This window comes from Lissotriton helveticus, chromosome 7 (genome assembly GCF_964261635.1).
Source record: "Lissotriton helveticus chromosome 7, aLisHel1.1, whole genome shotgun sequence".
NCBI lineage: Eukaryota > Metazoa > Chordata > Amphibia > Caudata > Salamandridae > Lissotriton > Lissotriton helveticus.
The window spans coordinates 1,723,180,280-1,723,207,996 of NC_136068.1; the positions used below are offsets into that span (position 1 = coordinate 1,723,180,280).

The 27,717-nt window shown below is 47.8% G+C and overlaps 1 protein-coding gene across 1 annotated transcript in view; it reads left to right on the forward strand.

The window, feature by feature from the left end:
* The first annotated feature begins 9,784 nt into the window (after positions 1–9,784).
* The window catches only part of LOC144767643 (uncharacterized), a 71,531-nt gene continuing 53,598 nt past the window's right edge, over positions 9,785–27,717 (forward strand). Inside the window, exon 1 of the mRNA XM_078651041.1 lies at positions 9,785–10,183. Coding sequence (XP_078507167.1) covers positions 9,851–10,183 — 333 coding nt within the window. The 5' untranslated portion in view covers positions 9,785–9,850. The remainder of the gene's footprint in view (positions 10,184–27,717) is intronic.

The window sequence follows — 27,717 nt, forward strand, 5'->3', positions numbered from 1 at the left end:
GCCGCTTGGCTCGGGTTCGTTGTGCTGGTGGGAGGGTTCTTGCTCAGGGAAGCGGCGAGCTGGTCTGCAGTGATCTTGTTCCAACTTCTGCGGGGAACCTGTTGCTGGTGATGGTGGACCGTGGTCCTTCTGAAGCTGAAGTGGACGCAGCTGTGGTCCGTCCAGTGGAGTCCCGTGGCGTGGCTGAAGGCGATGTCCTTGCTGGAAGAGAAGACCGGGTCGAGTGTGTGTCCGGCGTAGTGGGTGGGGGTGGTCACCAGTTGCTTGAGTCCGAGGTTGGAGAGGTTGTCCAGCAGGGTGGTGGTGTTGCGGTCGTTGTTGTTCTCCAGGTGGAAGTTGAGGTCCCCGAGGAGGATGTAGTCGGCGGAGGGGAGGGCGTGTGGGCTGATGAAGTCGGCGATGTCTTCGCTGAATTGTGTGCGTGGTCCCGGGGGTCTGTAGATGAGGGTGCCTCTGAGGGTGGTCTTGGGGTTGACGTGGATCTGGAAGTGCAGGTGTTCGGCGGGTGCGAGGGTATCGTCGGTGTCGGTCATGATGCGGATGGTGTTCCTGTGGATGATGGCGATGCCTCCTCCTGTCTGGTTGACGCGGTCCCTCCGGATGATCTTGTAGCCGTCCGGGATGGCGATGGCGATGTCGGGCGCTGAGGAGGCGTTCATCCAGGTTTCCGTGAGGAAGGCGACGTCTGGGGCTGTGGTGTCGAGCAGGTTCCAGAGCTCGACGGCGTGTCTGTGAACGGAGCGGGTGTTGAGCAGGATGCACTTCAGGTGGGTGCTGCTGGAGTTTGGCTTGGTGGGTGCTGGTGTGGCGTGGGTCCGGTTGCAGGTGAACTTGGCAGCTGAAGGGTCCGTGGGTGCGTCTCGGTGTGGCTCGGTAGCAGCCCGGGGTTCGGCCGGTGTTGAGTGCGTTGAGTTCGGTGGCGTCGTAGGTCCGTCGGGTCGGCTTCCGACGGTGGGGGCCAGGGGTCCTCGCGCTGGGCGCGGGCCAGGCGCGGACGGGCGCAGACGAGCTTACCTTTGGCGCACCTTCGGCGCTCAATCGGTGCTCCCGCTGCGCGCGTCCGCTGCGCGGTCGCTCTGGGGGATTCATAAGTAAGGAGCCGGGTGGGCGGGTCAGCTGGGTGGCGGGAGCGGGGCGGCCAATGGGCTGGTGGTGGGCAGGGCCGCAGGGGGGCAGCGGCGGGAACCTCTGGCCGGCAGGCGGTGTCCCTGGGTCAAGCTTGGGAGGCGGGGGAGATCCGGGCGGCCCAGCGGCGGCTGGGTCGCTCTGCAGCAATCAGGAGTCCGGCAGGAGGCAGGTAGCAGCAGCGGCAGGCGTGGGAGGCAGGGGGTGACCCGGCCTCGTGAGAGGCACAGTGGTCACTCCCTGGCTGACCCCGCGGACCCCTTAAGTAAGGAGCCGGGTGGGCGGGTCAGCTGGGTGGCGGGAGCGGGGCGGCCAATGGGCTGGTGGTGGGCAGGGGGGCAGTGGCGGGAACCTCTGGCCGGCAGGCGGTGTCCCTGGGTCAAGCGTGGGAGGCGGGGGAGATCCGGGCGGCCCAGCGGCGGCTGGGTCGCTCTGCAGCAATCAGGAGTCCGGCAGGAGGCAGGTAGCAGCAGCGGCAGGCGTGGGAGGCAGGGGGGTGACCCGGCCTCGTGAGAGGCGGAGTGGTCACTCGTAGAGAATATCGTGAGATCACCTGCTCCCACTTCTAAGGAGGAAATAAGGTCATTTCTGGGAATGGCAGAATATTGCACTAAATTTATAAATAATTTTGCATCCAAAGTGTACAATATTCGGACTTTACTAAAGAAGAATGTAAAAGAGAGTTTTCACAAATTAAAGTGGACTTACAAAGCGTGAATGCCTTATCTAGTTTTGAGCCTAATTTAGAATGCTTATTAACCACAGATGCAAGTGACAATGGATTGGGTGCTATCCTATCACAAAAGGGAAAAGAGGATAAAGAAAAAATAATTATGTTCGCTTCTAGAGCACTATCCCCTGCGGAAAGCAAATACCCAATTATAGAAAGAGAAGCAATTGCTTGCGCATGGGCCTTGGAACATTTTAGTGCCTTTGTGTGGGGAAAGCCTGTAATCATTGGCACTGACCACCAACCTCTATTTTGCATTCTTTCTAGTGAGGGAACTGCAGTAGCCTCTGCCAGATTGGCCAGAATATCTATGAGGATGAAAGAGTACATTTATAAGATGGTTTATGTACCGGGCAGAGACAATGTAGTTGCAGATTGTTTATCAAGTTTACCCATTCCACTAGAGGAGTGCATAGATGATCCATGGGGAAATTTCAGTGTAGCGTTCATACAAGATTCAGGTGTACCCGCCATTAGTAAGGACGAATGGGCAGAAGAACAGCGTAAAGATGAGGATTTGGAGAAAGTGATTGGTTCCATTTGTAAAGGATGGCCAAAAAAAGGAAACATCACAGGATGTTTGAAAGCTTACTGGGAAGTACGAATGGAATTGTATCTCGACAAAGATTTGTTATTGAGAGGAGACAGACTTGTTCCCCTTAAAATATTACGGAAAAGGGTACTGCAGTTATGTCATGAAGGACATTTTGGTGTTGTCAGAACAAAATTATTGGTGAAAAGGGTGTTTTGGAGGCCGGGGGTTGATAAAGATATTGAGAATTTAGTTAAAAGTTGTCCTGTTTGCTGCTCAGCAGACAAATCGTTAAAGACCCTGAGACCTGGAATGAGTGAAGGGTTAATCCCTAATCTTCCTTGGGACACTGTAGCGGTTGACATTTTTGGACCTGTTGGAGAATTGAAAGAATTACACATACGGTTCTTAAATTTTTGGATAAGGTTTTTGTAATAGGAGAAAAAGAGTTTTGCCTAATTGGTTTAAGGAATATGTGATGTAGTTTGCCTTATGTTATGTTCATCTTTATTTCTTATTTATGCCTTACCATGTTGTATCATTTTTTCCCCCTTCCTCTCTATTTCATTCTTTTTTTTTTCTTTCTTGTTCATAGGAGGGGGATGTGTTGTATTGTGATTTACTTTATGTTAACTTATAATATTGTATTTTACATTGTGCCTTTAAGACTCGTGCATGAGCAAGTTTTAAAATGTAAGTTAGCTTTTGAGTATTCTAGTCCTTTGGGTCAGTTGGTAGCTGTGCCCTGGACTGTTAGCTGTGTTTCCTGGAGCTCGCTTGTTTCTTCTATTTTACTTAAAATGTTGCAATAAAGGATTTTCAAGATATACTGCATCTTTTCATCACTTCAAAGGGTAATTTTACTGTACTTAGCAGGTGCTCCTCTGCAGAACAAGGAAAGTGACATATCGCAGGTTGTGCCAATTGTTAGGCAGTAAACAAGTGCGACGCAAGACTCTGACCTATGGTGAGTAGCAGGAGGGAATAGAGTGGTATTATTGATGACAGCAGGTCCTGCAGACAATGAATGTGCATTGGTGCTCGACCTAAAAATGACAGAATAATGGCGCATTACTATCACAAAATGTGCAGCATTCAGGGGCAGGACAAGATGGTAAGTGAATAAGATGTGTCTCGTGCTCCCTCCGGACTGACAGTGACCTAGCCCGGTAAACCCCTGACATTTTCGCCTGCTACAGTCATGGCATAGTGCTGGGAGAGCCTAGCAACCTCCCGGCCTCGAAAGATGACAAGGGGGAACTTGGTTTCAAGCCTGATAGCTCGGAGGAGCTGCGGCCTGGAATTGGGTCCTGTGACACGAAAGGAGTGCTGGCTGCAAGTAGAGATGGACTCTGACTTGGAGCCCTCTGCCCCTGAAAGCGGTGCTACCCCTATTCCGGTTGTGCTGGAAGGAGCCCTTGGAGGACCCTTGGTTGACAAAGGGGCCTGGAGGGACCGGCATGTTTCGGGAGGTGTCGCTGTGCCCGCTCCCATACGCTGCAGCTGGGGCTTGAAGGGGAGCTCCACTGGTTGATGTCTTACTGACGGGTGCGGCCAAAAGCTGCGGCGCCTTTGGCCTCATGGACTGGCAGTCGCCTGGAGGAGGCATTGGTGAGAGATAGGAGAGAACGCTCACGGAGCTATGGGCTCCCCTCCCCAATGGCGGGTGAGTGTGCTGGAGCTTCTGGGATGGGCGTACAGAGAAGAGGCCCATCTGCGAGATGGAGGTGAGAGCCTGGACCTCCCCACCCACCTGAGGCAGATCCAGGACCTACTCACCTTCAGGAAGCTTCTCAACACATGGCTCTTCGAGCAGTAGCAGCAGCCACCCCCCCTCTCCCCCCGCAGCGCCTTGAGACCCTCACAGATAAGTAGCGCGCTTTACAAGTTCTGTGATTGATTGATTGAGAGCGGTGGGCCCAGGAGACGCATTGGGGCGTGAGTGAGCCCGCGCCCTTGGATAGGGCGGACTGGTCCTCCTAAATGTAAATGTAATCCAGTATTTGTAAAGCGCGAACAGTTACCTGAAGGCATCCCGGCTCTGGGGGCCGTTGGGAAGATGAAGCAAGCTATTGCCCAGAGTCGTATGGTGCTGGGCTGACATGCCGCCGGGGATCAAACCATGGCCCCCAGATTCCAGCGTCAGTCACCCTGGCCACGGCGCCACACCTGATGTGCTGTATGCTGAGGCCCCATTCCCTTCTGCGGCCAGGGGCATTGATGTAGTGAAGGAGGTTGCATGGGTCCTAGGAGCCCGGGTGGCATCGAAGAGCTGCGGTATGGTGAAGGCTGCACTGTGAGGAGCGGATGCCAGGGGAGTGTTGACGCCGGCCCCTGCTATGCGACCCAGTTTGTTCCTCCTGAGAGAGCCTAGGGTGGCAGATGCTCCATTGCAGGGCTGCCTTCTGGCTGCCTTCTGGTTCTGAAGCCTGGATTGCATGAAATCCTCCCGGAGTATAAGAATGTGGTGGGCCACTCTCCTCTGGCCTGTTCATCTCCTGAATTGAGCGTTGAATCCCAGGGAAGGTCTGTCCCTGTTTGTTGATCACTGAGAGGGAAAGTCTGAAGAGCTGACCACCTGGGCAGAAACAACTAGCTTGCTGAAGAGCCGTAGGTGAGGAAGGCTGAGGAGAATCTCACCCCTTCAGCTATTGCTTCCTCTGTGGCCGGCATTGATATAGCTACTCATTTCCACCAGGCATCAACCTACTACTACTCGCACCCACCTTTCTTTTTGCACTTTAGGAGGCCATCCAAGGATGACAATCAAATAGTCTAAAGGATATGTTCGCAGAGTCGTCTGCCATTCCCCCCGCTTGGAGACAAATTGGCTGTATCTAGCCGGGCTGTATCACCGGAAATGGGAAATGCTGAAGTGCCAATCACTCACTTACTTTGGAGACTATTTTCTTCCTCCGGTGAGACCTTCAGGAAATCAAGAGGGACTTGGCTCAGGAGATACAGGCAGTCCAGAGAGAGGTAACTGATATTGGGGACAGAGTTCACACCCTGGAGCAACACAAGACTACTAGAGATGAGAAAATCGAACAATTACAACAAGAAATCATACGACTCACTGATCTGCAGATCAATGTTCAAGCGCATACCGAGGATTTGGAAAACAGGTCCCAGGGAAATAACATAAGAATTAGGGGGGGCCTTCAGGGCGGAGGGGGACACTGTTAGAAGCTATGTAACGGCTCTCTTTGCCAAAATACTGGGGGACACACAAACTAAGGACTTAAGTTTAGACAAAGTACATCGAGTAGGCCTTCCTAGGTCAGGAGATTCTCGCCCAATTGATATCCTGGCATGTGTGCATGACTTCCCCCTCGAGGAAAGAATACTACTCAAATCGAGAGACTCTTCGCCAGTGCAGTTCCAGGACTATACACTGCACTTATTCCAAGATTTATTTGCAATAACGCCTCAGAAAAGGCGAGAGTTCAGACCAGTGACGTCCTTCCTTAGAGACACAAGCATTCTATACTCCTGGGGACACCCCTTTCGTATCATTTTTCGATGGGAAGGGTAGTTGTATCAGATTGGTTCTCTCAGGTAGGCTTGTAAACTGCTAAAGATCGAAAGTGATGGCTCTGCCTTGGCAGATGGGACCATTGCAGGGAGGAGAACCAATAAATGTCTGCGGTGGCGGAGAACTGCATTTCAATTTGTTGTCTTCGGACCTGACTTTGCTACAATTGTACGAGAGAAACAGGCAGTGTTGGAGAAGCTAACTGAGGAGCTGTCGATTTAGGATTCTTCAAGATGATGCCAGGGCTGGCAAACAGCAAAACTCTTTCTTTGCAATCCGGGAGTTTGGCTGGGGCCTGAGGGGAAAGAAGGGGGGTGATCCCTGCACGGATCAATGGCCACCATGGACCTTCTACACCTACTTCCAGCTGGAGTATTGCTGAGAATTTTTGGTGGCTGGTTTCTCCAAGACACTGTCTTTATTCCTGTTCATTTTTTGTTTGGTGGGGGGTAGGGTGGGGTGGGGTGGGTTTGTTGCAAGGGCACTCATTCAGTTGACATTGCCACTCTATATTGATGAAATCTTTAACCAGGTGGGTCATTCCTATGAGCATATCAATTGGATTAGGTGGGCGATGTAGAATTGTCGAGATACAGCATGACAAGCTAATGCCACTGGTATGCCTCAGAATAATCTAAGAATAGTAACTCTTAATGTTAAGGGGCTTAAAAAGGCAGACCATTCTCTCTTACCTAGAGCAGACGAAAGCAGATATCTGCTAGCTTCAGGAAATGCATTTACTAGCGAGGGACTGGCACCAGTTTAAGACCTGGACCTTTCCACATCAGTATTTTTCTTCCACGGCAAGTAAGTGGCCTGGGGTTGCAATATTGGTGTCGCACTCTTTCAGGGGTAGGATGCGTTCAAAGGTTGCAGAAATCATGGGCCACCTCCTTGTTTACAGAATAAGTATAGGGTCACACTCTCTTGTCCTGGGCTGTATGCCCCCAATGAGAAGCAGAAACAATTCATTCGCAGAGCTGTGGCAGACACAATGACAGCTCAGGATTGATGGGTTTTGGTTGGGGCGATTTTAATTTGCTCTTTGATAACGACATCTGCCTCTAGAGAGGGAGGGGCAGAGTGGTCTCTTTGGATGGGGCTCTCTGTTTTTTTTGTTTTTGTTTTTATTTTGCAGAGTTTTATATAGCGCGAACTTGACCTGAAGTGGGTATCAGATTGCTTTACATATCACAAGTTACATTACATGAGGACACACATTCATTTTTGTTAGGCACGGGGAGATTAAGTGATTTGCCCAGAATCACAGGATGTCCAGCGTCATTGCAGAGACTCGAATACAGTTCCCCATAATCGAGTTCGACCACCCTAGCCGTTAGGCCAACTCCTCTCCCTCTGGTTGAGGGAGATTGGCCTGGTAGATCTGTGGCGGAACATCTGTTACAAAACTGAAACCAGAGCACAAGGGATAATACCTTTTATTCCCATGCACGTAAATCTTATACCAGCTTGGATTATTTCTTAGGCTATCATGAGGTTCAAGCTGTTGTTACATCAGTAGAACTGGAACCAGGGTCACTTTTGGACCATTTCGGAGTTTCCTTGGAATTGAAGGTGCCTTGCATTAATGACAGGGCTCTGCCGTGGTGTTTGTGAGAGACCCTCCTTCACAGACATGCTGTAGTAGAGCAAATTCAAAAGGCAATATCGGATTACCTCAGTGTTAATGATAGCCCTGAGGTTCCAGTCGCAATGGTCTGGGACACATAAAAAGCGGTCATCAGAGACAAATGTATCGCTTTATCGGCGGCAGGTAATAAATTACAGAAAGAGAAATGAAGACAACTCCAGGGACAAGTGAAAGAGTTAAAACGCATTCACTATCTTACAGGGGCCCCCAAAATATAGTGCCAATTGGAAGCTGCACAGAAACAGTTAGTGGGTCTTGATCTAGACAAAGTAGAATACTCTCTGCTACACCTTAAACATACCTTCTATGTCATAGGGAATAAGTGCGGATAGTTGTTAGCCAACAAACTTAGATCCCAACACCAAGTTACTGGTGTTACATTTTTGTTTACAAAGGAGGGGGGACTTATCGGAGAAGACGGGCCAATTGCTTCTCGTTTTAGGGAATTATACACCAATCTTTATACAGCACAGGACCTACCGTCAGAGAATCCACCTCATTATTTGCGTCACATGAACATCACTTGCCTGACGATGGATCAGGCCTCAGGACTTGAACAACTGATATGAACCGAAGAGGTTATAACGGGTATCTCGAGACAAAAGCTCCTTAAAATCCCAGGCCTCAATGGCTTCGCAGAGCTGTTTTATAAGACTTTTGGCGCCCTGTTGCCCCACCTCCTCACTGGGGTCTTTAACTCATTTACAGGCCCAGGCACCATCCCACCTTCGATGTTAGACTCTTCGATTGTAGTCATGCGCTGCCTGGCAATGACACACGGCACTGTGGGTCATATAGGCAGAGTTCCTTGCTTAAACTTTTCACAAGTGTTTCTGGCAGCTTTCCTTTCCACGTTGAAGCCTGGATTAGTGGCCCCAGACCAAGCCAGTTTTATCCCCCAGCAACAATATGCATATAACACAAACATAATAATCCACATTTGTATAGCGCACAATCACCCGTTAGGATCTCTAGGCGCTGGGGGGCCGTCGGGAAGATTAAGCGAGCTATTGCCCAGAGTCACATGGTGCTGGGCTAACCTGCCGCCGGAGCCGGGGATCGAACCGTGGTCCCCAGATTCCAGCGTCAATCGCCCTGGCCGCGGCGCCACACCTCTCCCACTTAAAAAAAAGAATGCCACACCTCATAGAAAAGGATGCTCGATCCCAGAAGGAAGTTATGCTCTTCTGAGTCGATGCTGAGAAGGCATTCGATCGTGTTCACTGGCCATATCTGACAGAGAGGTTTTAACACATCTTGGCTTTGGAGAAAGATTTAGGGCCAATGTGCTGAGCCATTACGGGGATTCACAGGCCTCGGTAAGAGTTAATGGGAGAGCTCTGCCCTCTGTCCCATTTGGCAGGGCACACGGCACGGAAGCCCGTCATCACCCTTGCTGTTCGCGCTCAATATGGAGCCTTTTGCTCAGAGGGTTAGGGATCATACTGGTATTACTGAAATACGTATTGAGGGTGAGGAACACGTCATCACATTGTATGCCAATGATGTTCTTGTGGCAATTGGTAATCCCAGAGATGCCCTTCCACTTTTTTTTTAGAGGAACTGAGAGAATTAGGCGAAACTTTGGGTTTTCATATCAATCGGAATAAATCACAGGCCATGAGGCTCTCTGTGTTTTTTGTCATCAATAATACCATTGATTATGTGTTGAGTGCCCGAGGGGGAGGTGGGAAAATGGAGGGGGTGGATGGGGTGTTGGGATCCATTTAAAAGTTGTATTTGCTATATGAGGAGTGACCCTCTTGCGCTATCTCGCTTATGCTATGGACTTGCACTGTTTCCGTGAACGAACAATGAAAATAAATTTAAACCTAAAATGTGTTACATAACGCTGCATAATTTGCGTTTTCTATCCGCATAATTTGCTCAACCCTGCCGCATAATTTGGCCCTCCTCTGCTGCATAGTTCCAGTGGCCCATCCTATACTTCAAGATAATCTTACTATTTCACTGAGCAGCAGAGCGGGTCCACTTTCTTCCTCACATCCTGCAGGGTGCAGCCACCCTGCCCTTCCCTGCTTCCATCCCCTGCACAGTACCAGGCGATGGGGTTTCAGAAAGGATTGATGATCTCATGCCAGCTGACTGCATTGTTGACCCTGTACCTGTTCAACACCACTCATTACCAGTAAAGTGCCCTGGGTTCCCAGGTGATCATTTCTTCAGTAGGCACCTGTTCTGTGTGGCGTCTGCTGTGCCCTGTCCTTTCGGAGGAAAAAAAAAGTCATACTAAGACTTTCTGCAGCAGAAGCAAAGATGGACAACTCGGAGCCCCCCAAAGGCATCCCCGAGGGCTCTGGAGACAGCTGCCCCCCTGCCGTGCAGCAGGCTGGCACTGCCCCACCTCCACCCTACCCTAGCGTTGGCAACACCCTGTACTGCGTTCCTGCCAGCCCTCAGGCCCCCGTCTTCTACACCGGATACAACGCAGGGTACCCACCCGGGCAGACTGTGGTGGTCACCACCCAGCCAGGAGTGGTCGTCGCCCCTGTGCCATCCTACCACCGAGACTGCCTGGGCTACTCGATATTCACCATGATCTGCTGCTGTCTGCCCATCGGCATCGCTGCCCTCGTCTTCTCTATAAAGGTAGGTGCCAACACCTCACGCCCAATAGAGAGTAGGAGCTGTGCCATGGGCCCTAGTGCAAGGAAGGAAACGCCCCCTCCCTCCCGGCTGCTGTTTGAATGCTAAAATACAGAAATGATCAGAGTTCAATGGGCCCCCTTAGGACTCAGGACCCCGGTGTCACTGCACATGCTGCACCAGTGGGAGCTTCGCCTGCCCTGGGCTCCAAGTGCAGTGCCACAAACAGGCCACGGCGGAGGAGACCTTGCCAGGGGTGCCAGGGTCTCACTGCTGTTACCGGGTAGTATTGCAGATGCCAATGTTGCATTCATTCATTTCTCCACGTTTTGATATCGTGCGAGCGTAGCTCAGGCGAGCCGCGGAGCACTCTGCAGACAGTTTGTTTACTGTAAGGAGAGGCTCTCTCGTGACAGGTGCGGGGTTTCGAGTGAGCTGTAAATAGCCCAGCACGTCTCGTGCCCGGGGTCACCCCCGGTTTGGCCTTGAAGACAGATGACGGGGCACGGGAGGTAGCGGAGGGGGGACTGTGGAAATGTAAACCGCACTGACGAGGTCGTGTTTACATTCGGATGCACGCACCTACACATGTTTAAACTGCTGTGTGTGCCCAGGTTTTAACAGAGAATAACGGAATGCGAGGGCGGGCCCGCCACTCTGCGGCTGACGTGTCGCCCAGGCAGCGCTGGAGAACTGGCGCCCACGGGGAATCGAGGAAACGTGAGATAATGACACGGTGCCCGCTGCTAACTGCCCGGGGCTGTGCTCCGTGTTTGTTCAATGTAGCCTTTCGCAGAAGCCGACAGTGTGTTGTTCTCTCCGCTGTTGTTGGTTCACCACCACGGTTCCTAGAATGATTGGGCGGGCCTCTGGCTCCATCCTTATTTGGCTTGGGAGTCGCTTGTGTGCACCAGCTTCAGGCCACAACAATTATGCAGGAAGAGATTTATTATATTGTATCGTATTGCAGCATTTGTATAGCGCTACGTGGGGTGTTGAAACGCTTGCCTACGTGGGTTACACGCTACATCAGTAGCAAAGCTAGGGTGTTTAGTATTAGTGTGGGTCAGGTGGGTCATAGTGTATTGTATTCCAAGAGTGGTCTATTTTAGGGTCGTTCGCCATCCGGCCAAGAAATACAGTTTTTTTTTCATTACTCCTGCAGAATTAGAGCAGGAAAAATAGAAGGACCATATTCGCCCAGAGTCCAGCATATCACACCAGGGAATTTTTGTGTAAAGGAAGAAAAGCCCATAAGTACCAAAGGGTTTTACCCCATTTGTGACTATTGAAAAATGTGCTGGTACTAAGACCCAAAGGGTGTGCTCAGTAGTATTATTAGGAGACTGAGATGAGGGGAAGAAATGCTTGTAGAAGAACTGGGGAAAGTAGTGAGCTGCTTATGTGCTGCCGAATGGGATGGTAATGCGTTCGTTACTTGCCAGTAATCCCATTACTCTGATTTCTTCTTCCCTGCCCCAGGCCTTATGGAATGAGGCGTGGGCACCTTGCAGACTGGCTCCCTGCTGCATATTTTAACCCAAAAATGATCCTTTATCCTCACCAGAAGAGGCTCCGCCCTTTTACTCCTGCCAGACGATATTGCTTGGTATCACACACACGAACTCCTGAAGGTGTAATCAATTGCCTTAAGTAAAGACCCCATAAGGCCACCCTGGAAGGGAGTGTGGATTGTAAGGACTGGGGCAAAGAAGAAGGAATTGGGATTACCCATTAGTAAGCATCTTGAAACAGAAAAAGAAGGTGCACTCTAAGAAAAGTCAATATCCGAAGTAGCTTTTTTTTGTATAAATTCTTCTTTATTTTGGATTTCTTTCAAGCATCAAAGGCACAGCCAACGCGTTTCGTTCCACTCTTTGCCTTTTGGAACTTCGTCAGGGCTGTAATAATTATAAACATATATACACACATAAATATTTCATTGGCAACGCCAACAAAAAAATTGAAGTACAAAAAATATTTTTAAAAAAACATTTTTTACAAAAGGAAAATATAACAATTATACAAATGTGTTACACATACAACAAACCCAAGAAAATACAAACTCAATTATATCATTGCTAATATTTTCCATGACATCTTAACAGTATAGCCAGAACCAATGACTGCCATGATCGTATTGACATAATTTCTGAAAAGGATCCTATATGTTGAAAGAACTATCATGGTATAGTACCTTTCTACTGATGTCATAGTGACCGTGACTGATACCCTTCTCCTAGTGGGTACCTGTTAAAACCAATTACAAAACCTGAATTTTCTTATTTATATAAGACATACATAATATATACAAAATATATACAATAGAACCAGTCAAGACAAAGTCATGATTACATTGAGTTAATGTGAAGAAATAAATACATAAGAGAGGGCAGTCTTCGAGGAACGGACTTAAACAAACAGAGGGACTGGATATTCCGTCCTAGGTCATAAAGTGCCAAAGTCACAGGAGATGACGTGTTACCCTAGTTGGATCCCCTTAGCCCAAAATATGATTTTAAGAGTAGTAGGTCAGGGGAACCCCGACACTATGTAAGTGAGAAGTGGGGTAAGATTAATGTGGGTCTATCCACAACCACCAAGCTGTCACGAATAAAAAAGCCAATTGTGCTTACCAATTTATTTATTTATTTATTTATAGAGTTTTGTATAGCGCGGACAAGACCCGTGGGTATCAGAGCGCTTCACAAGGAAAGAAATACACATATCGACATTCAAATAGCATTGATAATAACAAATTGATCTGAGGTAGCAGGTACTATACTCAACGCTGTGATTAGATATGAGTGTTCCTATTATCTGTGCAATTAGCAGTAGGTGCTTAACATGGAAAGAAAAGACATATAGACATTATATTAACATTAATAGTAACAAAATAGATATGAGGTAGAAGGCAGTGTATTGTAGGGATGTGATTAGATATATATACCCCTATTAGATGCCCAATTAGCAATAGATGACGAGCAGGCTGAGCTCAGGTCAGAAATATCGCATCTAGCTCGGTGGGGTAGGGTTATAAGGCATTCAAGTGCATCGCAAAGATGAAATGGGTAGATAAATACAATGAGGTAGCAGTTATAATGTTTGACTGTGAGATATAGTTATAGGTGTCTAGCCTCAGCTTGAACACGGCAACAGTCATGTTTCATGGCGAGGAGCGGCCTCCATTCTTGTAGGTGACCGTCTCAGTCCTCTTAATTTTTTCTATGTCGGGTATTTACTCATCATGTGGCTCTTCAGTTCCCGTTTGAATGTCATGGTATTTTGAATCATCCTGATGTTTGGAGGGAGGGAGTTCCATATTCTGGGGGCCGCTCCGGAGAATGCTCGGTTGTAGGTCTTTTTCTTGTGGAAAAAGGCTGGTCGTAGTAGTGGTTCTTTTGCGCTTCTGGTTATTCTGTTACCCCCTGAAAGCTTAAGTTTCTTAGCCAGGTATCTAGGCGTGTTGTGGTGGACCGCTTTGTGTGTAATGCAGGCCATCTTCATTTGGATTCTGGCCTCGTAAGGTAGCCAGTTTAGTGCTTTCAGGTGCGGGGAAATGTGATCGTATTTTCTCGTTCCCGTAATGAGTCTAGCCGCTGCGTTGAGGCAGGCTTTTAGTGGTGCTGTGGCTGTTTTCGGGAGACCCGCTAATGTGGTGCAGCCGTATTCGATCCTCGAGATGACAAGTGATTGGATAGCCAGTTTTAGATCCGACTCTGAGATAAAGGGTTTCACTTTCCTTAAGTAATTCAAATGGAAGCGGGCGCTCTTGGCCATTGCGTTAATATGATCTTTCATGTCGAGGTTTTCGTCTAGTATAATTCCAAGTGATTTGACTGAATTAACTAGGGTCGGGGTACAATTTAGCGCCGTCACCAGTTTGGTCCATTCTTTAACTTCAGATTGGCTCTTTGTCGGTGAAATTAGCAAGAATTCTGTTTTCTGGGAATTTAGTTTCAGATGGTTTATTGTTAACCATCGCAAAGCTCTCTTTAGTGTTCTGTTCATTAGGTCGATGTCCTCAAGGGAGGCTATTTTTATGTATAGTTGCGTGTCGTCTGCATACATATGATAGGATACCTGTGATTCTTGAAGGATCTCCGTGCGAGGTTCAACATATAAGTTGAATAGATCTGGGGAGAGCGTTGATCCTTGTGGAACTCCGATTGCATTGGGGCTCGGGGCGGAGATTGCTTGGTTAACCAGGTATCGTTGAGTCCTGTTCTGTAGGAAAGAATTGAACCATTTCAGCACGTTCCCTGACAGACCCATCCTGTCTTGTAGTCTGGTCATTAGCAATTCATGCTTTACCGTGTCAAAAGCTGATGACAGGTCTAGGAGGATCAATAAGCATGTTTGATTTCGGTCTAGGGCTTGTAGGGCGTCATCAACAATATGCAGGATCGCAGTTTCAGTGCTGTGACCCGTTCTGAATCCTGATTGGCAATCGTCAAGTAGCGAAAATTTAGCGATGTGTTGACTTAGTTGGCCCTGCACGCACTTCTCAATGAGTTTGGCCAGTAGAGGGATGTTGGTCACTGGTCGGTAGTTGTTCGGGTCAGTTGCGTCAGCCGTCGGTTTTTTGAGGATGGGCATTATCTGCCCTGTTTTTAGGCAGTCCGGGAGGGTCCCTTGTGTAAGTGAGGCATTTATTATGTCGGTCCATATCGGAACTAGAGTGTGGCTGATTTCTCTTACACATTTTCCCGGTAGAGGGTCTTGGTAGTGGTTGATTGGCTTAAGTACCGCCAGTGTTTTGGCGATTTTTCCCTGGTCGTATAATTCAAATGTGTCCCATTTCGCCTTATTTTTTGTTTGAGGACCCTCTGCTGAGACGATTGCCTCATTTTTAGGTGGAGGAAGGGTCATAATGTTAGTTGCTGCATTTGTGAGTTCAACTTCTAGCACTTTGGATTTTTCCGTGAAGTGTGCAGAGAATTCCTCGCAGCTTATGGGTGTTTTTGTCTTCTCATGAACCGTTTTGGCCAGTTTATTCGACTGTAGTTTTAAAATCTCGAAGAGCTTTCGTGGTCTATTTAAGGCACTGTCCAATTCAGATCTGATAAATTCTTTTTTGGAGTTGATAATCTTTTTGTTATATTCTTTCCTTGTTTTTCTGAGGGCTTTCAGTTCAGGGGAGGAGGGATGCTGTCTCCATTTCCTTTCGGCCATTCTCAGTTTGCGCCTATCCTCATTCAGTGATTCATTGAACCAAGGGTTTTTTGGTTTCTCTGCGACTTTTTTCAGTTTTTGGGGCATGGTATCATTAACGATATTGCCAATTGAGGTTAGGTAGTGGTCAGTCATCTCATTAACATTCTGCTTATTGTTGGGTGGTTTCAGGTCTGTCTCACACCTTTCGACCAGTAGTTCGATATTCGCCTCTTTTGTGTCTCTGATCAGTTTCTTGAGATTGCGTGGTTGCACGGTCCTGCCCTTTTTCATTGTAGGTAACGCGAATGTTATGGTATGATGGTCCGACCAATCACATGGGTCTATAGCGAGGATTGATGCCTCATCCTTTCTTGAAATAATCCAGTCTAAGGTCGCTCCATGTGAGTGCGTGGGTTGGTTGCAAGATTGTATAAGTTTTAGCTCACTGAGGAAGTCTTTGAGCGAGTTGACCAGTTTGTCATTGCCGTCATCCCAGTGGAGGTTAAAGTCGCCCAGGAATATGTTATTGACCTCCGAATTAGAGTTGGTCGTTATGATCTCCATCAGTTGCTCTGTGAACTTTGCGTTCTCTCCTGGTGGGTGGTAGAATGCGTGCAAGTTGCAGTTTTGATTATTTGGTGTTCTCACCTTAATACCAAGGTATTCGCAGGATTCTAGGGGGTCAGATTGGAATTGGCAGACCTCAATCTCTGAGCGGTGAATGCAAGCTATGCCTCCTCCCACATTCTTTGGTCTGTCTAATCTGACGATGTTGTATTGTGGGGGTATTAAGAGATCCATGGTAGGAGAAGAAGATTCATTGAGCCATGTTTCGGTGAGGATGGCCAGGTCAATTTCCTTATTAATGATGAGGGCAGCTATGTCTGATGCGTGTTTAGTCGCCGAGCGACAATTAAGTAGTAGGCAATTCAGGGGTTTCTGTGCTTAAACGAGTTTTTCGCTATCGGATTTGGAAGCTGTTAGCTGAATATGTTGTAAGTTTTGATGAATTGCTTTCCTGTCATTCTTTCTGTACATTCTGTTAGAGTCAATAGGTACTGTTTTGATGTTCTCCTCCCTATTGCAGGCAGGTTGTTCATACGATTCGAGTAAGGAAAGAGCTTCTTCATTTGACAGGGGCTTAGTCCTGATAGGTCTGTTGGGTCTAAGTACCAGATTCTGGATGTGTGAGACCTTAGTGTGTGTACTTAATGCCATCTCCCAGATTTTCCCAATTGTCTGTGAGATTTTTATCGAGTTTTGTGTCAGGTTGCCTATGAGCTTCTGGAGCTCATAGACTTCTTTCTGTGTTCGGGATGATTTCTTATGTGCGATAGGTCTGATAGGATGAGTATTGCAGTTTGCTCTTCTCCGTGAATAGATAGAGCAGTAACACTCGGACTGCCACATAGATCCACGTATTGCACTGTGTAGGCCGAAAGTGCGTTCTAAATAGAAAGGAACGAAATTATACAGTAGTAAATTCATAGGAAAATCAACCCATTAGAGGCTTACAAAGGATAAAAACATGACCCGAGGGATCTCGCGTTCATGCGACAACAACTATTGGTGAACATGTTTTTAGAACATCATATTTGAACACTCATCCCTAGTACGGACCTAAGGTAAAATAGCTGTTTTAGAGCTCCATGGTCCTAAACCAAGAATTATGTAGCGACTGCACATTACTGATACTCCTGCTCAAAGTTTATATACCTCATGTGTAAAGATAGCATTAGTCAGTCTGTGGTTCCTGGGATGATCTGTGTCCTGCGCAGATAAAAAGGGAAACCTATAAGAATCGCAGAGAACTCAAATCAGTATAACGTTAAACAAACAAACACCTTAGATGTTCGAGATGTGGAATAGGCGGAAATTTAAATAACCAAGGATTCCAACGATAGTTATAATTCGTTTTGAGGAGCTTACTACTGTGAGTTAGTGCTGTAATCAAAAAAACTCACAATGAGGAACTATAGCGTCGGAACCATGAAGGACAATTTTTCTAGTATATATTTAATGGCTCCGTACCCTAAATATACGCATATATTAGCATAGGCAGTCTGATAACAGCAAGAAAGATGCAACTGTACCCGTTAGGAATTAGTGCCAGCCTCTGTTCGTTTTAACAGCTGTCGAGGTTCTCCCAAGGTAATAACACAGACCAAATACTGTTGAGCAGTTATGGAAAGGAAATATATATCTTGCCGAACCTAGAATGACAAGTATAACCCCCGTCAAGAAATATAGTCAGAGTGGTTGAACTATAAAGACCGATAAAAATGTAACCGTACCCGTTTTTCAATTGGTGACAGCTTGTATGTGTTTTGCAAGCGTCGGGGTTCCTCGAAGTTTAGTCAATGGCCAAATGCTTATCAGTAGTTCAAAGCCTTCTAGTACAGCATGCCGAACCTGGGGTAACCATTAAAAAACCCATATAGTTAAGATATCCATGTATAACGAGGCGTTCCCTCCCATGTCCATCTCTTTAGAACATACCTGTAATAGGGTGTCGGCTCTCAGACCTTCGGCGTGTGCGGCGTTCAGCGAAGGAAGCATGTAAGCCCTTTGTTTATAAAGGGATATGTTAATTGCACACACCTGTGCACCTAGTGGCGAACGACCTCCGCACGTGATAGTGTCCTGGTCGGATTAAAGACGACGAGTGGGCGACATCTTAGAGTGGTGATTATAACCATAGGGCCATTGATAAAAAAGTAAGGTAGTTCATTGAAGTTTTTAAAAAAAAGGAAATACACTAAGGAGTTCGCGGGACGCACTAATGCTGGGACGTCCACTTAAATCATTCACTAAGTTGAATCGGTTATAACATGCTCATTTTCCGCCCATGGCAGAATCCATGTCGGAGTTTATGAAAGCGCCATCTTGAGGTGGTGTTAGTAATCTAAACATGCCGCCAAAACGAGAGAATTACTCTAAGGGAATACGATATTGTACATTTCAGCAAAGGCAAGGGAGATTTGTTAAGGAAGTCCCCGAGGCACACTAATGCTAAGGATATTTTTATAGGACATGTATGATATCTATAACAAATTATTTAAGGCAATTCCTGTGATACTTTGATGTTATAAAAAATCCTATAATTCATATAGCGAATCGCATTCGATGTAAGAATGCTCCACAATTAGTCCCTAAGTAAAGGGAAATGTATAGAGGGTATACAAAGAGTGTTCCTTTTAAATATTTAAAGAGTAGATATAGCAAAAAAGAATGAGCTTGACTTGACATAAGCTATTATAACTCCCAGAATTTTAAAGGGAAGGTATATCCGATCCCACCGAATATTGCTATTATTGTTATTTTTGTTGTTATTAAGGCCATCCTACTACGGTAACTGAGAAGAGCCTGGAAACTGCCCCATAACAAAGACAATAACTTAATCACGACACATGAATTACTATCGTGAGAAAAAGAATACAGATGTCACATGATAAAGACAACGACATATTATCATGACACATAAATTAACGAACAACATATGAGTGTATCATAACATATATGATGGGTTGCCATCCAGTATCTATATTGGGAATGGCACCATTTTACAGTTTAGATGGTATCCATATATGTTAATCAAATGAGACCTTTCCGGTACAGACAGCACTATTCCAGAAAAAAATGAAGTTCCCTGTCCGTGTTATGCCCCATCTGAGTGGCCCTCAGACGACAAATCCATTTTGCCTCCCTTTGTCGTAGTGCCAACTCACGATCCCCACCTCGGTTGTCCTGTGGGATGTGATCGATTCCCAAAAACCAGAAAGTTGAGTCTTCTGGATGGGAATCTTTGTAGTGCATGCTGACTGGGTAGCGGCTGTCCTTGTTAATAATCGCCCTACGGTGTTCCTGGATTCTGATCTTTAATGGGCGTGCTGTGCTACCCACATATATTTTGTCGCAACTGCAGCCCAAAATGTATACTACGTAGGGTGTATTGCAATTGATGAAGGCATCGATCGTATATTTTTTAGATGAAATATTTGAAAATTCACTGGTTCTGTGTCGACCAAAGGGACATATGTTGCAAGTCCCACAGGTGAAAAAGCCCAGAGGCTTCGGTGGGAACCATACCTTCTTATCACTCGTGACATAGCTTTTGCATAAGGTATCCCTTAGTGATCTACCCTTGCGGTATGTTATCTGCGGCTGATTCGTGATAACACCAGATAAGCTATTGATGTTTTTTAGAGTGCCCCAATTTTTTCTGAGAATGTTGTGCACCTTCTTAATGTTGGTATTGAACTGGGTCACGAATCTGACCGGACCATCCTTTTTATTGGATGACTTCGGATTTCTGTTTTTGGTGAGAAGCGTGTTTTCCCTGTCAAGTTTGATTGCTCTTTCAACTGCTGTCTGCACTGTTTTCTTTAACACTCTTACAAATTTATACAAGTCTATGTGTACATTCACGAGATCCCCTCCCTGGGTAGGACAAAAATTGAGGCCCTTACTCAAGACAGACATCTCATCATTGTTCAGAATTTTATTAGACAGATTTATGACCTTTAAATCAGAAGCACTATTAGTAAGCATCACCTCCTCTTCCTTGTCCCAGTTCTTTTTAACTCAGGATATACCCAAGCTGACTTATGTGCTGGTGAGAAAAAACAAAAAACACCAGAACAAGCAAGGCCAGTACACACCCTTGATGATTTTAATTAGTGAACACAGAAGCCCTTAGTGAACATCACCTGGCAGTAGGGAAGTTGGCGCATCACAACCAAAAGATCCCCTCCCATCTGACGCCCCCTCCAGCAAGAATCCAAAGAGGACAGCGGAGGGTGAGATCACTATACACTGAAATGCAATTTGCATATCAACCATGTAGGTGTGCGTCGAATCGTGATGTGCCTGTTGGTTCTCTGCTTGCTGTGAATCTAAAAAAGAGATAAAAAAAAAGGCGGAAGGATTGGACCAAGGAGGAGCCAAGCAGTTGTCCCGTAAAGAGGTACCCATTTCCTCTTCCCAAGAAGCAGGTTTATCTCAGGTAGAGTGGCCAGCACCCCAACTGGACACGGGAATACAGAAAGTCATAGGACATGGAGATAACTGATCTCAAGGAGCAACTGAGAGAAGTGGAAGGGTTTATTCTAGCAGACCAGAAAATGACTGAACATGGAATCGCATTACTAGGCGCAGCTGTGTAGCCTCAATAGAAGACTCCCTCATGGGGGATATCTACACATTGAAGCCGCGCCTCACCAGGAGTAGAAGGATTGGGACTCAAACAGGAAAAACAATGTCCTGAGTGCAACTGAAGACAGAATGTACCTTGGGAATAAAACCTGGACCATGATAAAGAACTAACTGATTTGGAAGGAACCTGAGGTAAGGAGAATGGTAGACCAGAGATCAGCTCTCCCACTCTCTAGGTAGGGGCAGCAGCTCCTAGGAATACAACATGAAAGCGGACAAGAGTTCAAAGGCTCAAAGAGAGGAGACTGTAAGATCTTTAGGATGAAAAGAGCATCCTACATAGGGGAAAGAGGCCTAAAATGGGCACAATCACAGAAAAAACAGTTCAAAAGACAAGTCACTAAAAGATCAACATCTCCTGAGTCATCACTGGTGTCCAAAAAAGCTTGAATGGCTGACCATAGGGCTCAGATCGTAGAAGGAGATAGACCCATCTGAAATGCATCCTGCAGAAAACAAAGAATAATTTAGGGGCTCATTACGATGGTGTAACAATCGCCACCGCAATCGAAATGAGAATTACCTACTGCCATATTAGGATGGTGGTGGGTATCACGGTGGACGCAAAGACAGTCTGCCTCTTTTCTGCCTGTGGCAATCGTTACAATTGCCTGCCGGGTGGTGCTAGGCCTATAATATGGTAGCGGTGCCTAGCAGGCACGTCTTCCATATTAGGATGTGGGTGAGTGATAGACCTTTCCATGGCGGCGGGGATTGGCTTTGGGGGCCTCGGGTGGGGGGGGAATGGGGGTGTACCCAGGGTACCTCCCTTCAGTTCCCTACACCAAGTGGCAGGCACCGCATGCCACGTCTGGCAGGCGGTACCATCACCGTTATGATGGCGGGCTGACTGATGTCTGCCCGCCATCATAATGAGCCCCATGGTGTTCACAGACCAAAGGATGAACACCTTTACGAAGCAGAATGAAAGAGAAAACCCTAGGAAATAAACGGTGTATGACACTGAACAGACCATATTACTTGTTAGATCTGGGGGTCTCTAATTGGCAGAGGTAAGTACCTTAGACCAAGTAGGGACCCTTGCTTCTAGTCAGGGTGAAGAATTACACACAGTAGATAACCCCTGCTCACCCTCTAGGTAGCTTGGCACGAGCAGACAGGCTTATCCCTAAGGCAATGTGTATAATAAATGCACTTAACACAACAATAATCCCCAATCCACCACAAACTGAGACCACACAGGTAAGTATATATAAAAAATATAACTTTATCTAGTTGCAGCAGTAAAAATCACCAATACACGATAATTACTTCTTTAGGAATATGTTGCACTTAATCTTAATTGGTTGCACTTGTGTTCAGGAAGTTCTTACATAAGAATCAGTCTCAAGTCTCTAAAAATCAGTAGTAAAAATAACGTTACTGACTTATCTCAAAGTGGCTCTAAAACGAGTAAACTAAGCAATGCCTGCGCAGGTAACCTAATGCACTGGCTCTTGAAACTACTGAGCCTCGACAATGTGAGCGCCTCCCAGGTCGTCGTGCCAGCACCCTCATGGACACTATCAGGTTAATATCCCACACCTTGTGATGAAGCGCTCACCCCAAAAGCCTCGATGCCAGAAGACCTCTGATGTCAGCCCCGGCCGGTCCCGGTTGCTCTCCCGCCCGCTCTCGGCAATCCAACGAGCGGCGGGGGAGGTATGCAGGCACTTGGTAGTTGGGACGGCAGGCCGGGGGTCACAGAGGCACTGGCGGTTCCCTCGGCGAGGACGGGTCTTCTCCGGGAAGGCTATTCTTCGCGTCGCGGCTCCCGGCGTCTTTGAGCGCGGCTCCTCTGTGATGGGCCAATCAGGTCGCGGCTCTGCAGGCGAGCCCTGGCAACCACCCGGGAGTCAGCCAACGGCAGTGCGGTTCCCGGGACAAGCCCCTGACGATGTTGAGCCGACAGCCAATCAGTGCGCGGCCTCGGCGATGACGCGGCGGCGCTGGGCCAATCCCAGCGCGGTGTTACTGGGGGGGCTCGTCTCCTTGGACCAATGGGAGCGCGGCGGCTTCGATCTTCGGCCCCGCAGCTCCGATCAGGACGGCAACCTACGAAGGGTGTTTCTGGCCCCGGGCAGCGGCGGTGAACAGGCGGCAGATGATTTTTGAGGGCGCAGGTCATGGCAAGACCGCCCTCCCGGCCACACAACCGCTTTAGTGCAGAACTCACGAGGGGAGACACCACGGACCTCCGACCCTCGCTGAGTATGTGCCGATGAGCACACCGATCTCTGCCCACGCTCAGCAGTTGGTCATAAGCACGCACCCGGCCAAAACAGCCCGATCCTTACAGCGTTTTCAGTTTCTTGAGGAACCTTTTAACCCTGGGTTCCAGGAACAGGAGGCCAGCTCTTCTTAGGCCCTTGGAGATTCAAGTTGAAGACAGAGCACACAGCAAAGTCTTTTTTGGGTTCAAGCAGGCAGGGTCACAGCACACAGCAAAGCCCCTTTCTTCTTCTCAGCTTTTAGTTGAACAGCAGAACAGGTCAGCCCTTAGAGCACACCGCAAGGCAATCTTCCTTCAGTTCTCCAGCAGTCCTTCTTCCAGCAGAGGTTCCTCTTGATTGTAGAATCTAATTTTCTGTAGTCAGGGGTCCTTCTCTTATACCCCTAAAAGTCTTTGAAGTCCTTTGAAGTCTTTGTGCAAGTGGGCCCTGAGCCCGGTCTGAACCACTTCTGAGTGTTGCTGGAGCACTGGGGATTTCCTGGCTCCCTTCTTTCTTTCAGTATCATGGACAGAGGTGACAGTCGCCCAGCGGGAGGTGGAGCCAGCATTGTGGTCAGGCAGGCACAGCCCTATTCACTATCAGGTGCTATCTCCTCCCACTTCCCTGGCAGCAGATGCAGCCTTTCATCCATGGGCTGACTCAGACAACCTCCTGGGGGCTCTGCAGCCCCTGTCACCCTCAAACGAGACAGTCAATCCACAAGCAGGCCCAGGCACACAGAAAGGTTAGACAAGAGAACAGCCACTTTCTAAAAGTACTATTCTCAAACACAGGATTTAAAAACAACCTTTACTAAAAGATGTGTTCTTAAATTCTGAGTTCAGGGATATCAATCACTTATGTCCATCTTGTTCCTATGAGAAGATAGGCTGGTATCCATTGGGACCAGCCTCCCCCATGTTATTCTATGGAGCAAGATAACCTTACAGTAGTGAGCACACAAAATGGCTGCTGCTCACTACCAGAGCATGTGACCTGCACTAGTACATGCTCTACCTTACCCATACACAGCACCCTGCCCAGGGGGGTACATTGAGCCTTCCATAGGGGTGACTGATGTGCACAGACAGGGAAGGGTTAGGCCCAGCCAGTGGGGACACTGGCCAGGCGGACATGGCAGTCCACTGACTGCACACAGGCACTGCGCTGGCAGGCCTGAGACACCATTTTAGGGCTACTCATGTGGGTGGCGCAATCTGCGCTGCAGGCCCACTAGTAGCATCTGTCATCACCAGCCCTGGCACACACAGTGCACTTTACTAGGGACTTCATGGTGATACAAATATGCCAATCAGGTATACCCAATCAATGTGACAATTTACATAGGGAGCACTTACACTCTGGCACTGATCAGCAGTGGCAGAGTGTCCAAAGCATCTAAACCAGCAAAAACGAAATCCAGCACAGCATCAAAAATACAGGAGACAGAGGCAAAAAGATGGGGGAAAACCACGGCAAGGGTGTCAGGTCTAACATTACTCAACAGCATAATCTCTAATGAACTCAGTGTAAACATATGTACTTTGTGAAAATTCAATCAATCAATCAATCAGAGTACTTGTAAAGCGCGCTACTTACCCGTGAGGGTCTCAAGGCGCTGAGGGGAGTGGGGTGCCGCTACTGCTAGAAGAGCCAGGTCTTGAGGAGTCTTCTGAAGGTGAGTAGGTCTTGGGTCTGCCGTAGGTGGGTAGGGAGTCTGTTCCACGTCTTGGCGGCGGGGTAGGAGAATGATCTGCCGCAGGAGGTTGTTCGTTGGATGCGGGGGACAGTGGCGAGGGCGAGGCTGGTGGAGCGAAGCTGGCGGGTGCGGGTATGGAAGCTGAGTCTGCTGTTCAGGTAGGCTGGTCCGGCGTTGTGGAGTACTTTGTGTGCGTGGGTGAGGAGCTTGAAGGTAATCCTCTTGTCGATGGGGAGCCAGTGCTGGTCTCTCAGGTGGGGGGTGATATGGCGGGGGACATTGACGATCAGTCGGGCGGAGGCGTTTTGGATGCGTTGTAGTCGTTGTAGGTGTTTGACGAGGGCCTGTGTCACCGTTCTTCTTGTTTTGGTCGGGATCCACTTGTAGATCCTGTGGAGCGTGCGGAGGGTGTTGTAGCAGGAGGAGGAGACGGCGTTGACCTGCTTAGACATGGAGAGGGAAGAGTCGAGGATGAATCCTAGGTTGCGTGCATGGTCAGTGGGTGTCGGAGCTGTTCCCAGTGTGGTCGGCAACCAGGAGTCGTCCCAGGCTGAGGGGGTGGGTCCGAGGATAAGGACCTCCGTCTTATCCGAGTTCAGTTTCAGACGACTGCTCCTCATCCAGTCGGCGACGGCCTTCATTCCCTCGTGGAGGTTTGTTTTGGCGGTGTGTGGGTTCTTGGTGAGGGAGAGGATGAGCTGGGTGTTGTCGGCGTAGGAGATGATGTTGAGGTTGTGATGGCGGGCCACTTGTGCGAGGGGGGCCATGTAGACGTTGAACAGTGTCGGGCTGAGGGATGAGCCCTGGGGGACGCCGCAGATGATGTCGGTGGCTTCGGATCGGAAGGGTGGGAGGCAGATGCTCTGGGTTCTGCCGGAGAGGCAGGACGTGGTCCAGTCAAGGGCCTTCTCTTGGATTCCGGCTTCTTAGAGGGGTGTCTTTAGAGTGCGATGGCAGATCGTGTCGAAGGCGGCTGACAGGTCCAGGAGGATGAGGGCTGATGTTTCGCCGTTGTCTAGTTGGCGCTTGATGTCGTCTGTGGCGGCGATGAGGGCTGTCTCGGTGTTGTGGTTTCGTCTGAATCCGGACTGGGACGAGTCCAAGATGTTGTTGTCTTTGAGGTGGCGGGCAAATTGCCTGTTGACGATTTTCTCGATGACCTTTGCCAGGAACGGGAGCAGGGAGATGGGCCCGAAGTTCTTGAGGTCCTTGGGGTCCGCCTTTGGCTTCTTGAGGAGGGCGTTGATTTCGGCGTGCTTCCAGCTTTCCGGGAATATTGCTGTTTCGAAGGAGATGTTGATGACCTTCGGTAGTTGGGGTGCGATGGCTGCGTCTGCTTTGTTGAATACTTGGTGTGGGCACGGGTCTGACGGAGATCCTGAGTGATGGAGTTCATGACCTTGCGTGTCTCGTCGTCGTCGACGTTGGACAAGGAGGTCAGGCGGTTGGCGCTGGTGGTGTTCGCAGGAGAGGTGGAGTCTGGCGTAGTCGAGGCGGTCGTGGTGTTGAAGCTGTCGTGGATGTCTGCGATCTTGCGATGGAAGAAGGTGGCCAGTGAGTCGCACAGTTCTTGTGAATTTCTTTAATTCAAATGATAAAAAAGTAAGAGGACATAATTCATAAATATATTTAAATTGGAAGTGTTTCAAATTGCAAACACAATACAGACAAACCATTATTCTCAAATAAACATAATAACAGACAGTCTTAACAGAAGACAAAAATACAAAGTGGAAATGAGATGGATCTTCTATGCGCATTTCAGCGCACACTGTGCCTTCATCTTGAAAGCCACAAATTATCTTAACGTTGATCATCAACTTAATCTATGTTTCAGATGATCAAATGGAGAGGGAGGTTACACAAGCTAGATGGCTGTACCTCAAACTCCCTTGTGTGGTATACGGATGTGCATGCCTTAAAGGGGATCTTGTCAACTTGAGAAGTCATAAATTTCAACCAGTCTAATTGGATCATAAAGGATAGATTTAAGTGATGCCGAACAGCCAGTTACTTGAATTAATGTCCAAGGAATAGTATAACCCTGTGGAGATCTCTTTGATGCAAGCACGTCTTATGGAAACTCTTTTATTTCATTCAGTTTAGTCTGATGATAAAGAGAGGAGTAATGGTCCAATTCGATTAATCTCAAACAGCAAATTGATTAGATTGCTGTCGTAAGCATGATTAATATTGTGTCATCTTCCTTTGGTTTTGCTTTATCCTCTTGATACAAGCATATCAATCCATATGACCCTGCTGTATGCTGGTGCCCCCGTGACAGTACCTTCAGCACATTCCTACACTGAGTGTTATGGATGCAACAACATGCAGAAACTGTGTGCAATTCAAGGGGGTGCACAACATGTGCCCCTCGCATGCACCCTCAGGCTCAGGAGTGGCTGGGGACCCTGTTAGGGCCCCATTCGTTACCTCTCTGCCACCCTTTTGATGGAGGGCTCACCACCATGAAAGGAGCGGTGGACAGGCAACTTGCAATATGCACTGCGGTGCCGCTGCAGCACTGCCGCTTAATAGAAACAAGGGGTTTGGCCCTAGATGGCTGGATGGGGCCGTAGTAAACCAAGAAAAGAGCTGTCCTAGACGTCACATTCAAAAGCTGCTAAACCAATTTAACAGACTAAAGGCCATCAATTCAATTGATATGGGATTGAAGCATTTATTTGCTACTTCGTTCTGTACACTTTACTCCACATTTAATCATGGGCCAGATAAGTGGTGGATACATTTCAGTCAAAAACAAATTATACATATTAATGAAATAAATAAAATAAAGACATACAGACTTTGTGATGAAGTAATGTAATGTAACAAACAATGCATGAGGCGTGATACATAACAACAATTCTCTAAACATTATATCACCCGTCTCAGTTCAATAAAGGAGCAGCTACTAGGACAACCTTTAGCATCCACATTGTGTAATAAATTCAAGAAGCAGCTACCCACGGGCAAAAGAGAAATTAGGCCCAGTAGTGAGACAATTCAAATACCATTTCTAGTGAGGGAACCTGAATTAAAAGTGAACGCCCCCGCGTTGTGTAATGCTGACGAGTTTCGATTCCCAAGGTGGTTTGTGGGATTCTCTTCAGGGCGTGGACTGGTTTATCTGATTGAATAGAGAAATAAATTCACATATTTGCAGGCGAAAAGAGGCAAGTTAAAATGTGAATGGCACAAATTTTGCCAAACGGGCGGTGCTTTTACAAAAGGTATTGGAATGCTTACTGTCG